Source organism: Oreochromis niloticus, linkage group LG18, assembly GCF_001858045.2.
Source record: "Oreochromis niloticus isolate F11D_XX linkage group LG18, O_niloticus_UMD_NMBU, whole genome shotgun sequence".
In the NCBI taxonomy this organism is placed as follows: Eukaryota; Metazoa; Chordata; class Actinopteri; order Cichliformes; family Cichlidae; genus Oreochromis; species Oreochromis niloticus.
Window position 1 is genome coordinate 27,216,594 of NC_031982.2, and position 16,346 is coordinate 27,232,939.

The window sequence follows — 16,346 nt, forward strand, 5'->3', positions numbered from 1 at the left end:
AGAAAATTTTAATTGGTCCTGATATGTTTTTCTTTATTTTCTGTCAAATATAACTTAAAAAAAATTGTGGATCCTCATATTGAATATGGCCAAAGTTTCAAATAAGTAGGCCAGTTTATGTACAAGTATGAGACAGAAGCTTTAGACTATTCTAGGTCTGCTATTTGTCCAGATATCAGTGAGAGCTGGTAATCCTGTGAACACAACAGCCTCACCTACCTACTGTTCACAATTTTTGTATGGAAATAGGAGAAGAGCGTTGGCTTAAAGGGAGAGATGCTAAAACAGCTTGAAAACAGAGGGAGAACTAAGAGACTATGCCAAGGCCCAGTGCATGATAAATAAGGATCATTTTGAACTGTGAATAATGTAAAGGCAGACCAGAAAAAATACAGGGATAGAAAGGAATGTAATGAGAGCACCTCAATCTTAATCACAGCTGTTGTTTTAAAACTTGAATTATGTCTTCCAGAAATTGAGGCGAGGCCGGAAATGGAGTCAGATAAGAAGCTTGACAAGTTGGAGAGCTTCTTGGGGCGCCTGAATAGCAAAGGTATGTACATCCGCAGTGACTTTGACCTCAGCTTAGGAATATATTTCATTTTAAAAGCATTTTTAGTGTCAGTCCCCCAAAAATATCAACACCTTACTCTGCGGTGTTACCTTCAAAGAATCTGTATAGATTGCATTCCTTATTATTTTAAACTGTTTATTTTTCAGTGGCAGGTTTGCAGGAAACCACTATAACAGTGACTGAGAAGGCCGTGAAGGAAGTGATGAAGCTGGATGACGAGATCTTCTCCAAGTTTTACAGGCGTGTCGCTGAATTTCCACGCATGCCCACCAGGATTGACATCAGTGAGGATTTTGACAGCATATTTGGCTCCCAGGCTCCCAAGTAAGAAAAAAAGCTTCTAATTATACATCATCGGCCTCTTGATAATTATTTTCCATTGTACTCATACTCATTTTTTCTTCCTGACTAGGCTGACTTCAGCCATGGTGCAGCACAAGCGCTCAGTTCGTCCTTCTAGAAATGTTCAGTCATCTAAAAACCCTCTGAAGATGCTGGCAGCTCGAGAGGACATCCGACATGAGTACACAGAGCAGCGACTTAACGTGGCACAGTTGGAAAGCAAGAGGATGAAATCCGAGAAGACGCAGAGTAAGAACATTACTCTGTGTTTAGGAGATTGTAGTACAGAAGACTTAATAGAGCCCCTCTGTTATTGTTTGTAATAAAAAAAGGCAACAACAGCAAAATTTGAAAGATTATTGTTGTTTGGAGCCAACAAAACTACATCCATTTTTAGCCTCTGCAAATTAGCGTGACCCACTTATACAGAAATTTCTTCTGCAGGGATTTTGTTACTTTAATGTTTAATGAAGCAGTTATGTTATTTATTTATTAATTTTTAGCCCAGTAGGCCTGTATTGTTTTTATAAAGTGTGTATTTTTCACATTTCAGTGAATAAAACCTCAGAATACTCCGAGGCTGCTCTGGCAGGTCTGGCCAGTAAAGAAAACTTCAGCAATGTGAGTCTGCGCAGTGTCAATGTCTCAGAGCAGATGTCTAACAACAGCGCTGTGCCGTACAAGAACATCATGCTGATGCAGATCAAAGGTGAAAACTCGCTTATATTGTGTGTTTGTCTTAACCTGTCTACCATTGTTTAACGCTGCGTCATTTCCAGCTCCCAGACATGGAATAAACCTAATCTTGGACTAGAACCTTTTAAATGAGAGCTTCATTCATTCTTCCTTTAGTCTAAAACTAGGTCTAGTGGCACCGTGGTGTAGTGGTTAACACATTTGCTTTACCCAGTTTAAGATCAGGAGGAGACACAAACCCAGCCTTGTGCTGATCCCAAATCTGAGTAAATGGGAGAGATGCATCTGGTGTAACAGCTGTGCCATATCAAATACGGGAAGCCCTCTGCTTGGGGAAAAAATTGACAGCCAAAACTACCTTAAGTTTTCAGAAACTGGCTGTTAATGTTTAGGTTCATACTGCAGTTAGTGTTCTATATGAAAGTCATATTGTTGCATCATAAACTGCATCCATAAACTGTGTAGCTGCATGTCACAAACATGGAATCTGCTAATTAGTGGTGAGTAGCAGCCTAATAAACCTAGGTTTTCCTTGAGAACTCTGCAATTTCAGCAATTGAATGTAATTGCATTAATAAGGCTTCAAAAGATACTGAGAGGGTTAAATTAGCAGATAGCTATCAGCTGTGTCAGCACCACCACCTGCTGTGGCAACCACACCCCTAATTTTAATGTTTCACAGTATCCAGTTCAGTGATTTGAACAGTGATTGAGGTGAAGCCAAGCAGACATCTTGCTGTAGGCGCCTAGGTTGGTAGCCTCAAGAAAGTCAAAAGTAGCCATGCCCCAAATAATGAATAAATATTACAATTATTATAAAATTTGAGTTTTGCATGTACAGCAACAAATAAAAGGGGAAATTCACGTATAAAAAACAGAATATTTTTTAAGGCTGTAATCTGCATTTTAATGATGATACATCAACAGAGCTAATCTGTGAATAATAAGTCTGTTTTTCAGATGTTGATTTGGTCATCTCAATGTGTAGTCAGGCTTTTGCTCCTGTGAAAATAAGAAAACAAATTGTCGTTTTATCCATCTGTCCTTGTAAAATACTTAAAGGCGCTACACAAGTTTTGACTCAAGCATAATATCTATGATAAATCTATGGAGAAAATGAATTAAAGTGGCTTCATATTTCTTGCAGGTCGTCGTCATGTTCAGACCAGACTAGTGGAGCCCAGAGCGTCGTCTCTGAACAGCGGGGATTGTTTCCTGTTGGTCACTCCAGAGCACTGCTTTGTTTGGATGGGAGAGTTCTCAAACGTTATTGAGAAGGCGAAGGTGAGTGTTACCACTCTGTCTGGTGTGGTCAGAGCTACAGTAGCCATACTGGTGTTTGAAAAAGATGATTCATTGATTATTTAACCTCTGATTTTCATTCTCTGCGCACACACCCACTGGCACATATGCCCATCTGTGCTCCTCGTCAAACACGTTTTCAGCCTCTCCATTTTCCCAAAGGACGTCTGTCTAGACAGTTTTTAATAAACATTTGTTTTCCTTCTCTGTGATCTTTACACACTTTATTGTGATTTTATGCACGAAGAGCCTAGAAACAGTCGGCCACATCTCTTTAGTATGACTTTTTTTGTTGTCTTTAATATTTGACATTCTTATGAAGTTTCACCTCTTACTTTTGAGGGGTATTAATGGCTACATCAACATCATGGTGAGGATATGGCTATATTTACTCTTTATTTTTCTTTATATGCGACTCAGATCTACTTTGTTCTTGTCAGTTTAAACAGCAAATCACATATCTATTCTTTTTTATTATCATTGACACAGCTTCTGTATGTGTTACTAAGTTAGATACTGGTCTGATTTTTATTTCACTTCATTTGACCTCAGTTTGAACAGTAACCCAAAATTTACACCACTCCAGTCGTCACCAAGATCACTCAACTCGGTCTCGGGGAGATGAGCGAGCTGAACTTTGTGTCTCTTTACTAGAGCCTTGTTAAGTTAAGAGATGCTGACAGTAGTAGTTAAAAGTGAGTCTCCACATCCTAAAAGTTTGGAAAACTCTTTCAGGGAAACCATTCATGTCACATCCACACTGCTCCAGGCTCAGATTCCACATCCACACATAGAATTAAGAAGTTTCCTCTTTGTCATCTGCTTACACCTCATTGGCCTCCATGTTTACTTCTATGCATGCAGATTCACACAGAATCTAGCCCATGAAACTGAAATCTATCATATTCAATGGCTGATAAGAGGATTATCCTTATTTCTTGAATGCAGGCAAACGATTTGGCCACGTTCATCCAGACAAATAAGGACATGGGCTGCAGGGCGAACCAGGTCCAGACCATCGAAGAAGGGGTGAACCCACAGAGTCCAGATACTCAGGAGTTCTGGACAGTCCTCGGTGGACAGATGGCATATCAGTGTAAGACATAAGCTTTTGTCTGTGCGTTTGAACCACTGCACACACTTGTGTTGATAATATCTTAACATTTTTGGTTACTATGTTTAATTGTAGCGGCGGGTCCACCAGAGGAGGACGAGCAGTTTGAGAATGCCATCGTGGAAACCAACTGTATTTTCAGACTGCAGGATGATAAGCTGGTTCCTGATGATGATGAGTGGGGGAAGGTCCCACGCAGCTCCCTCCTGACATCCAAGGAGGTGATATATAAAAGCCTCATTATAATTTTGATAGCTGCTTTTCATTTTTCAGCAGAATTTCACGTTTCCTTTTTCTGAACTTGGAAAGATTTCATGAACGGAGAGGAAATAGGATTTCATCACTGGTGCAGTTTAGCTTTATTTTTGGTTTGCATGTGAATGGGACACTTTTCAGCATTTCTGTCACCTGTGCCACACGAGAATGCAAACCACTGTATTTCAGAAGAGAAATATTACATGGAAGAAATGAGAGTTTATTCTAAAAAAATGAGAAGCAGAGCTATAGATGAAGGTCAAAGATAATGAATGGACTCTCTGGAGTCTAGATGGTGGTGGTGGTGGATCAGAGAAAGAATTTCTGATGCAAACTTTATATGAGATTCAAAATAAAAAGAAGCTGGAGATTCACTGCCCTGAATTTAAAGAACAGGGACTGAACCCATGCTAACTTTCTGGAGCTAGAAAGGACTATTTTTGGAGACCATCAAGCTGTCAGCTTACGCTTAGTTAGCAAGCTGCATGCATAGACTGTATACTGCAAAGACACCTTCAAATCTGCACCAAGTAACATACAAAGGGCTAGAGTTTCAGTCACTAAAGTGATGCACGGACTTGAGTGTCAAACATAAGGTCAAAGACTCTAACTTAAGATCAAAGTGGGCTGTATGATATAAAATGAGTTTGACATTCTTGGTCTATAGCAAACAGCAGACCATATAATCATATAATTTTTCCATTAAAATGCTTAAAAAAGGGAATAAAGCTGCAAATTCATATGAGAAATCCAGTTCAGTGACTGTCAGTCAAAGCAGACGTGCTCCTAAAAATGCAAACTTTAAACTTTAAACTATAATTTACTGTGGTAAGTTATGTATAAGACAAATCTGCCATAAACATGTTATAAAGGGGAAATTAGCTTCAGACCAGAACTGTTCCTTGTGTCAAGTTGTAAACATATTTCTCTGAAGTGTTGCTTTTTAAAGTGGTAGTCTGTGAGGACTGAATCACTTTAGGAAACAACCTTAATTTTTTTTAGGTCCTGAGGTTGACACAACATGTTTGTAGTGATTGTTGTTTTGAGTTTTTTGTATTTTACTTCTTATTTCTGGGATTTATATAACAACACTACATGTGTTATTGTGTATAATATAGATGATTTTGTCCGTATGTAACTTGAAAGGGGTTTATTAAGCTTTAAGCAGTGCTAACTGGGTGTCTGTGCTTTGTGTGCTGCAGGTTTTGGTGTTTGATTTTGGCAGTGAGGTGTATGTGTGGCACGGTAAAGAGGTGACTCTGGCCCAAAGGAAGGTGGCCTTCCAGCTGGCTAAACACCTGTGGAACGGGATGTTTGACTACACGTGCTGTGACGTGAACCCTCTGGACCCCGGAGGCTGCAACAAACTCATACCCAGGTGAGAATACACATGGCTGCTTCACATTTTTACTTCTGGCCTTAATCGAACAACAAAACAGCTTAGTGTTCATAAATGATCAACTTTATTTCTTAGTTTTTGAAAGGTTTTTGATTTCATGAACTTTAACGTCTCTTTGTTAACCACGCTCTTCTCCACAGGAAGGGCCAGGGCCGTCCCGACTGGGCAATATTCGGCAGGCTGACAGAGCACAATGAGACAATCTTATTCAAGGAGAAGTTCATGGATTGGACTGAAGTAAAGTCCCCAACGCCAAAGGAAGGCTGCGAGCTTGTACCTGAGCAGAAGGTGCAAATCAGGCTCTTGTTGTATGAGGATAAATAGCTTTACTCCACAGATTATCCACATCAGAGAAGCCTCATATATCGACTTTATCTCCCCATCTGTTTATTTGTTGGGCTGCCTCAGTCAGGCTCAATTCATTTTATCAGGAACAGTTTATTACACACTGGGACCAAGAATTAGAGCGCATATGCCTTTGGTTAGATGCTGCATGAAGCGTGTGTGTCAAAGTGCCTTATTTTGTCTGTTGGCTCAGTTTTCACTATCACATCTTAACATTTCATTTGATTCTAATCCTGTCTGTAATCTTTCTCCCAGGAGGCTCCAAGGCGAGAGTGCCGGCCTTACGATGCTGCCCTAATGCTGCCTGTCCTGCAGTCATCAGTTTCCATGATTTTGGATGGGGTGAATGTCGGGCGTGGCCACGGTCCAGTGGAATCAGAGGACTCCATGAGGACTCAGGAGATCGTCACAGTTTCTGTGGACGTTTGGCACATCCTGGAGTTTGATTACAGCCGTCTGCCACGCCAGAGCATAGGGCAGTTCCACGAGGGGGACGCATATGTGGCCAAGTGGAAGTACATGGTCAGCACCTCAGGTTGGTCTATAGTCATATTCTGACATGGTAAAAATGATTTACTTGACATTTTGCATTTGTGTGCTTTATGGCACACAAACAGGTAGGTGAATTTAATCTGTCAGAAACAAATTGACATTCAGCAGGGCAAATTACAAGACGTAAGCTCTGATAATTCATTACAACACCACGTCACTCAAAAAGACGTAAAGGTTTTTTGTTGTGTAGTGAAAAGAGCAGTTTCAGAGTGGTTTATTGATCCTTTTGTTGTCTGTTTCTGTATTTTGGTCCTAGTTGGTCGGAGGCAGAACCCAGAAGCAAGGAGCAGCGGGCCCGGGAAGGAGAAATGCTGCTACTTCTTCTGGCAGGGGCGACACTCCACTGTCAGTGAGAAAGGGACATCAGCACTGATGACGGTGGAGCTGGACGAAGAGAGAGGGGCACAGGTACAAGAGACAAGGCAGTCAGTGTTTAAAAACATATTATCAGCTCTGCAGTGAAGCATGGTGTAAAGAAATGTTACTGAAGTAACACACTAGACCGCTTCCATTGAATCATGCATCACGGGAGATGCCGACGGCATTAAGATGGCTAAGAATGAAAGTTTTGCACAATGTTCTCTTTACAACGTGCACACGTACAGAAAGATGGACAGTGCATACATTTTGTAATCTTGACTTTAACAGAGTAATTTGGCCACTGTGTGTTACAGGTGCAGGTGCAGCAAGGAAAGGAGCCGGCATGTTTCCTGCAGTGCTTCAATGGAGGAATGATCGTCCATGCTGGCAAAAGGGAGGAGGAGGAGGAGAACACTCAGAGTAAATATTTGGACATTTCCGTTTTTCATTCTATTTACCTTTATATATCACAGTTGCAGATTTCCAGTTAAGGGCCCTGACAGTTTTCTGAACCAGACACAGTGACTCCTCAAAGCGTTAATGATGAAGACGTATTTGAAGTATATCTGATTTGTCCTGGATATTTTTTTTAGTTTCTGGCTCGATTTAGAAAAAAAAGAGTAGAAAAATACTGCTGAATCTTTCCATGTCTTTTCCAGCCATTTAACATCATTATTATAGTTTTATCTAAAAAGGTTTCTGTTTAAATCATCAATTAATTTGAATTTTGCGTTTAAAAAAAAACAGCTGGTATTAAATAAAGAAAATAAATTGTTGTTGTTATAATATGATTTATGTTGGATTGCTGATTAAGGATTAAGGATAAAAACTTCCTGTCACTCACGCTTACCTGCTCTAATCAGGTGAGTGGCGTCTTTACTGTGTGCGTGGTGAAGTGCCGGTGGAGGGCCACCTGCTGGAGGTGGCTTGTCACTGCAGCAGCCTTCGCTCTAGAGCCTCCATGATCCTGCTCAACATCAACAAGGCCATCATCTACCTGTGGCACGGCTGCAAAACGCAGCTGCACACCCGCAGTGTTGGAAACACGGCCGCTCTTAAGATAAAGGAGCAGTGAGTGTTTATAAAGACAGAGTGTTTCCTCATTTTACACTCTCATCTGAGATTTGAATATCATTTCTCTCTTTGCTGCTTTCAGATGTCCTCTGGAAGCAGGTCTCCACAGCAGCAGCAAAGTGACCATCCATGAGTGCGATGAGGGGGTGGAGCCTCCAGGCTTCTGGGAGGCTCTGGGGAGAAAAGACAGGAAAGCCTATGACTGCATGCTTCAAGGTACAGGAAACAGTGTTTTTATATGTTGACACCATAGACTCGGCTTGTTTGAAATTTGTTTAACAATGAATTGTTATAACACCATTGTTGTTTCCTACCATCACTGTTACTACCATTGCCAAGCTGCTGCAGCAGTAACTGTAATTATAACTGAGATCATTTCTAGTAAAGTTAAAAATATCTCATTTAGCTCACATTATGAATTCAGTACATACAATAAAATTCATACAGCGTACTTGCTTTTACTACCACACAGTAAAATTGCTCTTTTGCATTCTTGTACATTTCACAATAAAGTGCATTGATATATTATCTGTAGGTCAAATTTTAACCTTTTTAAAAGCCCCTATGATGGCTTAATAACAATTTAGTTCAATTTTATTTTATTTATAACCAACTCAAGCCTCAATGTGATTTTTACTGTAGGGCAGTGAGTCCCAAATTGTGGGCTGGGTATTGCAGGTGCTCCACAATCTTAACAGAAATTCGGTTTGAAATTGCTCACAAGTATGTACAGTTACATATTTATATTCGTTTATATAAAAAGTGAATCAAAACTGGTAATAAAAGACAGTTAGTTTGTGTTATTGCGAATATTACTCTGACCTAAATTTTATGCTTATGCATTGGATTTTGTGTCCCAGTGCCATGTGTGTCACACATTGGCCATAGCACATGAGGCCAGTGTGACTATGCGACTGGGTAGCATTAGCAGTTCACAGTCAACAGCCTGTGTTTTTTGTTTTTTTAGTATTAAAACATTCAAAGAAATACATCACTCTCTCTTGTGTTTTGAATAGAAGATTTAAGATTGGGTGGGCTTCATGGGATTTTTTGGTTTTTAAAGAGGTCACAGGATTCTTGAATTTGGGAAAGACTGTTTTAGTGTAAAGACCTAATGCTCTTTACTCTACAATATAAGATTTTAGAGTATTTCACAAACTGCAGTACTTTTTCCTTTTTTAGGAATTAACAATAACAACAATTGTTTATCAAAAATATATAAATTAAATCAGAAATAACAGGTTTGATTTTTTTTTTCAATGTTTAACAAAATATTAAATCATGAGTTGTAGTCTAAAGCTCTCAAAAGCTACACTGGTCATCATCTGAGGAAGGATGATGTATCTTGTTGTTTGTCAGATCCAGGAAAATTCAATTTCACCCCACGGCTCTTCCAGCTGAGCAGCACATCTGGAGATTTTGTAGCAAATGAGTTTTTCCACCCGTCCAGAGCTCCAGACCTGGTCAGCTCGCTGCCCTTCCTGCAGGAAGATCTGTACAACGCACCTCAACCTGGTGAGGCTGAAACACAAACGTTTTGCGGGTGGGGATTTACATTCTTCTAATTCAGGCTTCCACCCATCCTAGCTCTATGAGCTTTGAGTGAGGAAACAGGAGTGTTTTAGACATACCATCCACCTCATTTAAAATCTATAGCGACTGTGTGATGCTGTCATTATCAATATGGACCAAAATCTCTGAATGTTTTCAGCGTCTTGTTGCATTTATGTTTTGTAAAACAGCCATGCTTTAATTCTTTATTCATTTCCACAATTTATTACTGTTCTTTTTTTGGACGATTCAGGGTTTGTGCGTCATTCATTCGTCTGCACAGTTAAGAACAGATTTGTGAGAACGCACTGTTTGTGAATGAAGACCAATGTTTTTATTGACTGCTGGGGAATAAAATGAGCAGCTGAGCTGTTATGAAAACAGTTTTATTTTAATTATGTTGAATTATTTGTAGACAAAATACATGCATAAACTGTACTGTGGGAGCTCTAATGTGCAAGAGTATTCATATTCATCATCTCAGCTCAAAGGTTGTTTTTCTTTTCATTTAGTTTCATCTTGTGTCATTTGAGTAAAATATACACCTATGTACATTTCTACAACCTGAACCTGTAGAACACGTCAGGATGATTCAATCGCTCCTCTTTAATACATTATTTATTTACATCAGTTAGAGGTGTTTTAGAATGAGATCAGTTGTATCTGTCCAAGATTGTGCCAGAGAGAGTGAGGATATAAAAATAGCTTCATCCCAACATCTCTTTCTCACATCCTTGCATAAACAAGACGAAGAGATGTTACTTAGGAACTGATTTTTTGCAAAATGAAAGACACACTTTCAAATCTCATTGTCTTTTTTATCCTCACACTGATGCTTGCACAGACTTAAAGGATCATTTGGGGGAGAAAAAAAAAACACTTTAAAATGTAGATGCGTAACTACAAATCCAGAACATACAGTATGCAGATTACACCGCATATTTCTTACTGTATCTTATGTCTCCGGCACAGCTTTGTTCCTGGTGGATAACTTCCATGAGGTTTACCTGTGGCAGGGCTGGTGGCCTCAGGACAGCGAGAGGACCGGCTCTGCTCATATCCGCTGGGATGCAGACAGGAAGTGCGCGATGGAGACTGTGCTGCAGTACTGCAAACGTGAGGCAAACATCCAACTATTTATAATGGGATTTTTTTTTTTCCAGAAACGTTAAAAGCAGAAAAGAAAAACATTAGGAAAAGGTTAATGTGTGATTTAAAGAGAACCTTGTGCTGATTTTCTCCTGCAGAGAGGAACGAGAAGAAGCCTCAGAAGTCATACCTGATCCACGCCGGCCTGGAGCCACTCACCTTCACCAACATGTTTCCCAGCTGGGAGCACAGAGAGGACGTGGCTGAGATTACAGAGAAAGTGAGCAAGACATATTGTTATCCTATACTTTTTCTCTTGGACTTCACTGCAATAGCTTTCCATATTCATGTTCAAAGTAATTCATATTTAATTTATACTCAGCCTTGCACCCCCTCAGGTCAGTTTCATGTCCGAAACAAGCTATTCTGACTCCCCTCATCCTTCTTTTAAGACATCTTTTTCAGTCCCAAATAAAAAAAAATTTAAAAATTGAATAAAACTTCCTTTCTTCCTGCACCTCCTTTTTTATGTACCCTCATCCAAAGTGGAAAATGTGATTAATATTTAGATTATGCTATATTTTTCCTTGCTCACTGATACACAGCGGTTTCTCACAATTACTACAAAGGAGTCTGTGCATGCTCTGTTGTGGCTGCAGGAGGCGGAGGTGTGTAACCAGATCATCCTGGTGGAGGACGTGTTGGCCCGGCTCTGTCAGAACACCTTCCCTCTGGCTCAGCTGCAGGCCCGGCCGCTGCCAGAGGGAGTTGACCCACTCTGCCTGGAGCTCTACCTGTCTGACCAGGACTTTGAGGTCAGTAAAGTGAAACAACTATTTTACTTTTGTTTTGAAGTTTTTGTTGGCAGCGTTTTAGTCAAAAAAAAAATCAGCATGTTTCTTTCCTTTTACCAGATTTTTTTATAACTATTTAATCTGATTGCAATGACAGCTCAGTTGGAATCAAATTAGTCACATGACTTACCTGTGACCTAATTAAAGTAGAAGTGTAATATCTATAGTAGCAGCTTTTTGACACAGGGAGGCATTTTTCTGAAGTGAAATTTTCACTTGGTTATCTTTTATTGATGAGAAGGAAAATGTAGCTGATGACATTTTAACACTGTGGCAAACAGGAAAACGTTGCCTGACTGTACCTATAAAAAGCAAAAACTGTTCCCTGGCCGTTTACAAGTGCGCATTTGCATTTTCACCATCAGCCTTTAGACTTACATAGACAGCAGACAACTTCTATGTCAATCTGTCCTGACTTACAAATTTTGAGTTTCGGGCTGTAACCTGGAGGCTAAACAGGAGGATTGTCCCCAGGGTCAGAGTGGCAGTGCAGAGTTCAGGTGTAAAAGTCCTGAGGCCTCTGAGAGAGGACATTCAGTGCAAAAAGCCTGAATGTGAGGCCACAGAGAGACAGTTGAAAGGAGACACGCCAGGAAAATCACCTGCTAATGTCTCCAGTTTTGTCTCTTTGCATCTTTGCCCTCTTCCAACATTTTGAGACAGTGCAGAAGCATACGTGCAGATATACGTACAGAATAAAGCTTCCAGAAAGCAAAGAGAAAACAGCAGCAACACTAGAAGTGCTGCAGAGATGCACAAACAGACAATTCTGAAATAGATCTCACCCAGATTTATCTGGTGCATATTTTTTCTTTTTGTTTTTTATTGGCACAGTTATCACATCAAGGTGAAGCAAAAATAACCTCAGTGATTCACATCAGTGATTTGAACAGTTATGTAGCAGGTACATCAACAAGTATAAATGGTGGAAAACCAGAACTGTACACAGTAACTAACCCTCAGTCATTAAAATCCATCTAACACCATCTAACTCTCACTTTACAGACCAGTTTGTAGGTGGATTCAGGTAAGAAGAGATGCTTGTGTGACTCATCCGCACTGATGACCCGTCCTTCTCTCGAGCACGTCAGCACTGTGGTTTTCTTCTTTATACTGAAAGAAAAAAAAAAAATCACTCCTGTCTCTTGAGTGTGGTGCTGGTCGAGGAGGAAAGGTTGTGCTTGGCTGCACAATTATGTCTGAAAAGATCATCCAGAAACACCATTACGCTGTTAGACAGTACTTTATATAAGCTGCAATCACAAAGGACTTGGCACTTCAACTCCTTCACACAGGAGACAACAAATACAAAATGACACATGATCCAAAATTAGCTTCCATCTCTGCTGGGAGAAAAGATGAAAAGTTACAACTGACCACTTGAATCAGTCAGAGAATTCAGGATTTGATTGATATACGCTGCGAGTGTGTACTTTTATACACTTCAGTTAACACCTCAGAGCTGAAGCTATGACTCTAATGTGCTCTGCAGCTTTTTTAAGTCCTTCTTATTATAAATGACATAAAAATTTATGGTTTACAACTCCTTAAATATCCTAGATACAGGACTTAAAAATTATTACATTATTTACTTTTTCCTAAATGATCTTATGTAGGACGTGATTTATAGATAGGCTAAGCTTTTCATGTTCATTCAGGGTGTGCCCATAATGGTAAACCTAAACTGTAGGCTACCTTTAATTCATACCTGCACATCTTAAAAATACAAAATTCTTAAACCAAGTGAGGTGCCATTTTTACAGCAGTGAAAACCCTAAAGATGATGATGACGATGACCTGTCAATAGCTTGACAAGGATGGTTACTCATTGATTTTGAAGCTAGTGGCCAGAAAGAAATCTAAACTGTGCATTTAGTTTGCTTCAGACGGAGGAGAACGGGATTTCATTTTAGGAAAAACATGAGATTTTCATGTTATTTTAATATTAATAAACATATCTAGCTAGCGTTCTTAAACTGAAAAATGTAATGTTATGATTAATAATAATAAGTTACATCCTAGTGAGTTAAGGGGTTGCTTATCTCATGATGTTTTCCTTGGTGGGAACGAGTTTAGACTTGTAAATGATGTGTTTATGCTCTTGTGATAATTGACAGGTTTTATCTGCGCAGCTGCAGTTTATCTCTCCGACCACGCCGCACTCCTTCCACACTTCTCTGCTCCTGCAGCTTTTCTCTTTGCACGCTCGCACACAACTTCTACCTTTCCTCTCAGTGCAAATAAATGCTCTTTCGTGATTCACCGTTAGCTGCACTGCAGTCTGACTCACTATCTGTGGAGCACAACATGGAGGCATGAAAAAACACCAACACTGGAGTTGATTTTTTCCCCCACAGGGCACAAGATATCACGTCATGTTAGAGAATCAATGAATTAGCAGATGTGATTGTACAAGAAAATATTCAAAAATATTGTTTTCATATTTATATTAAACTGAACTTTTCTGAAAATTGTGCGCTCTGAAAGATCTCACTGTGAGAGTACCAAAAAATATATAATCACTAAGCACCTACTCATCTGTTTATCCATGAATTGATCCAGTCAGACAGTCATGTGACAGTAGTGCAAAGGACAACATCCTGCAGATATGGCGCTGGAGCTTCACTCAATCAAACATGATTGATCAGGTGATTTGAGCATTTCTAAAGACGCTGATCTCCTGAATTTTCATTGCAAAGGTGAAGATAGATAGATAGCCAGGCAAAAAGGTGTTTGGTCTATCATCTGGACACAGGAAAGAGAACAAGGATACAGGAAACAGAGAAGAGTATTCCAAGGAAGAGGTTTGCAAAGAAGAAATGGGATGTGAGGCTGAATAACAAGGAAGGAGAAAGGATTTGCATCCACAGAGACCGACGTAGGGCACATCGGACATCTGAAGAAGCTTTTATGCAAACATGAAGCCGTGGATGCTTAAAACAGCTAAATCTAATTAGGGTTGGGCAGATAGGCACAAAGGATAGAAGGGCACAAGAATTAGGAAGCAAAATCAGTACAAGCCATGTGAATAAACTAACCTTCAGAGTAAAACAGGAAGTAGGAGAAAGGCATACCTACACAAGAAGACTAAAACTAAACATGATAAGAGAGACATTTAAATGTTTCCTGCCTTAGACTTTTATCAAATTATATTTTTTTGGTGCTTTGACAGTCAGTGTTTCATCAAATGCACCTGCTAATAAAACTTAACACATTCAGAGGTGTGTTAGTATAAAACACAGGCTGAATTTTGTCACCGAACAACAATACTGAACATGTTGAACCATTATTAGTTAGAGTTAAATTGCCTTCTCTCCTCTCTGAGGCTGTGCTTGGCATTCAGTGATGATCCTATCACAGTGCCTGTGCTCTCTTCTGAAACGTTTGTCTCTTTTTCTCACCCCAGAAAGCTTTGGAGGTGAACAGAGAGGAATATGAACGTCTGCCAGGGTGGAAGCAAGTGAACTTAAAGAAGGCCAAAGGACTGTTTTAATCGTGTTTTTAATAGGAGTTGGTACGTGAAGAGGTACAAGAGAGGACAGACGAGAGGGAGATGCGAGAAGAAGCCGCAGAGAGACGAACCTGCTTTCGATCTGATACGAGGAGAATGAGACTGGAGATGCACTCGCCTCGCTTATAGTGATGTTTTACTTCTCAACTTTGTCGTTACTTAACAAAATGAAATTCAAGCGGTATAACAAGCAGGTTAAAAAAAAAAAGACACCTGGCTTTGGTGCATACATTGCTTTTATGTGTGTCATAGCACTAAAATCACCGCTTATGGACTCGTCAAAGAAAAAGACTTGGACGCTTGTTGTCAGAGTGCCATGCTGTGGTTGTGTATGTGTGCGACTGTATATAATGTTTGTGTGCAACGTTAATTTGTGTAAAACTGTGTGTAGGTGCGCCTGTGACTTTGTATCTATGTAAAAACGAGTCCTGTCGTGTCAGATGTTGTAAGGAAAGTCGTCACTTCTTCTGTCCACACTGTCTGGATGCTGCCAGGCCTCGTAGGTAACTCATATTGCTCAAAACTGCTGAAGTGACCCTGGCTTACTGGGCACCTGAGAGTTTCATTAGGAGAGAAACAGCAGCTTGAAGAATCTGATTGTATAGTGCCTTGCTTTTTGTGTACAGTTTATATACAGAAATTCTAGTCTGCATTTTTAAAGACTTTCTTTGTGATATAAGACATAGTGAAATAAATCACAATAATGCTCAACTCAGAAGTGGAGTCATTTGTATCCTTGCTGGATACACTTTCATTTCATTGCAACACAAAAACATTCAATCATGCTATCAGGAAAGAGTGAAGGGGGAAATTATAGCAACTATTCCAAGTATTTTTTGCATAACTCTGTTTTTCCTTTTTCACTTTTTTTTCACAATTTTTTTTTCGTCAAGGAGCTGGTTCTTTTGTGGTTGTAATGAACTAGTTTTCAAAGTGTATTTAAGATTTTGTGTAGTCCATTAGGTGCTTAAAGGTTTAGAATAGGTTAGAAATTTTCTCTTCTTTTGATCTAACTTTAAGATTAAAATTAAAAAAATTATCATAAAATGTTGTCCCAATTCCAAAGACGCTGTGATGCAGAGTAGAATATAAATAGAAACTGAATGCAATGATTCTATGTTTTTTTTCACAGCACAGCACAAAAAACATCAAATGTTTGAACTTAGAAAATGTACCCTTATGAGGGGGAAAAAATGTCAGTTTAAATTTCCTGGCAGCAACATGTCTCAGAACACTTGGGCCAGTGTAGCATCCCCACTTCTTTTGGAAACTACTGTTAAATGTTTGGGAACAGACGAGACCCGTTGTTGTGCTTCTGGGAGAGGAAT

At 39.6% G+C, this 16,346-nt stretch overlaps 1 protein-coding gene across 13 annotated transcripts in view; it reads left to right on the forward strand.

The window, feature by feature from the left end:
* svilb (supervillin b) overlaps positions 1-15,736 on the forward strand; it is a 53,470-nt gene extending 37,734 nt beyond the window's left edge. For all 13 annotated transcript variants that reach the window (XM_025900031.1, XM_013272699.3, XM_013272700.3 and 10 more), the window contains 19 exons: positions 473-553; positions 721-898; positions 987-1,165; positions 1,470-1,625; positions 2,760-2,896; positions 3,863-4,010; positions 4,104-4,249; positions 5,486-5,661; positions 5,823-5,970; positions 6,283-6,562; positions 6,836-6,987; positions 7,254-7,359; positions 7,803-8,010; positions 8,096-8,229; positions 9,373-9,528; positions 10,537-10,680; positions 10,812-10,933; positions 11,313-11,468; positions 14,914-15,736. In XM_025900031.1, coding sequence (XP_025755816.1) covers positions 473-553; positions 721-898; positions 987-1,165; positions 1,470-1,625; positions 2,760-2,896; positions 3,863-4,010; positions 4,104-4,249; positions 5,486-5,661; positions 5,823-5,970; positions 6,283-6,562; positions 6,836-6,987; positions 7,254-7,359; positions 7,803-8,010; positions 8,096-8,229; positions 9,373-9,528; positions 10,537-10,680; positions 10,812-10,933; positions 11,313-11,468; positions 14,914-15,000 — 2,894 coding nt within the window. In that variant the 3' untranslated portion in view covers positions 15,001-15,736. The remainder of the gene's footprint in view (positions 1-472; positions 554-720; positions 899-986; positions 1,166-1,469; positions 1,626-2,759; positions 2,897-3,862; positions 4,011-4,103; positions 4,250-5,485; positions 5,662-5,822; positions 5,971-6,282; positions 6,563-6,835; positions 6,988-7,253; positions 7,360-7,802; positions 8,011-8,095; positions 8,230-9,372; positions 9,529-10,536; positions 10,681-10,811; positions 10,934-11,312; positions 11,469-14,913) is intronic.
* The last annotated feature ends 610 nt before the right edge of the window (positions 15,737-16,346 follow it).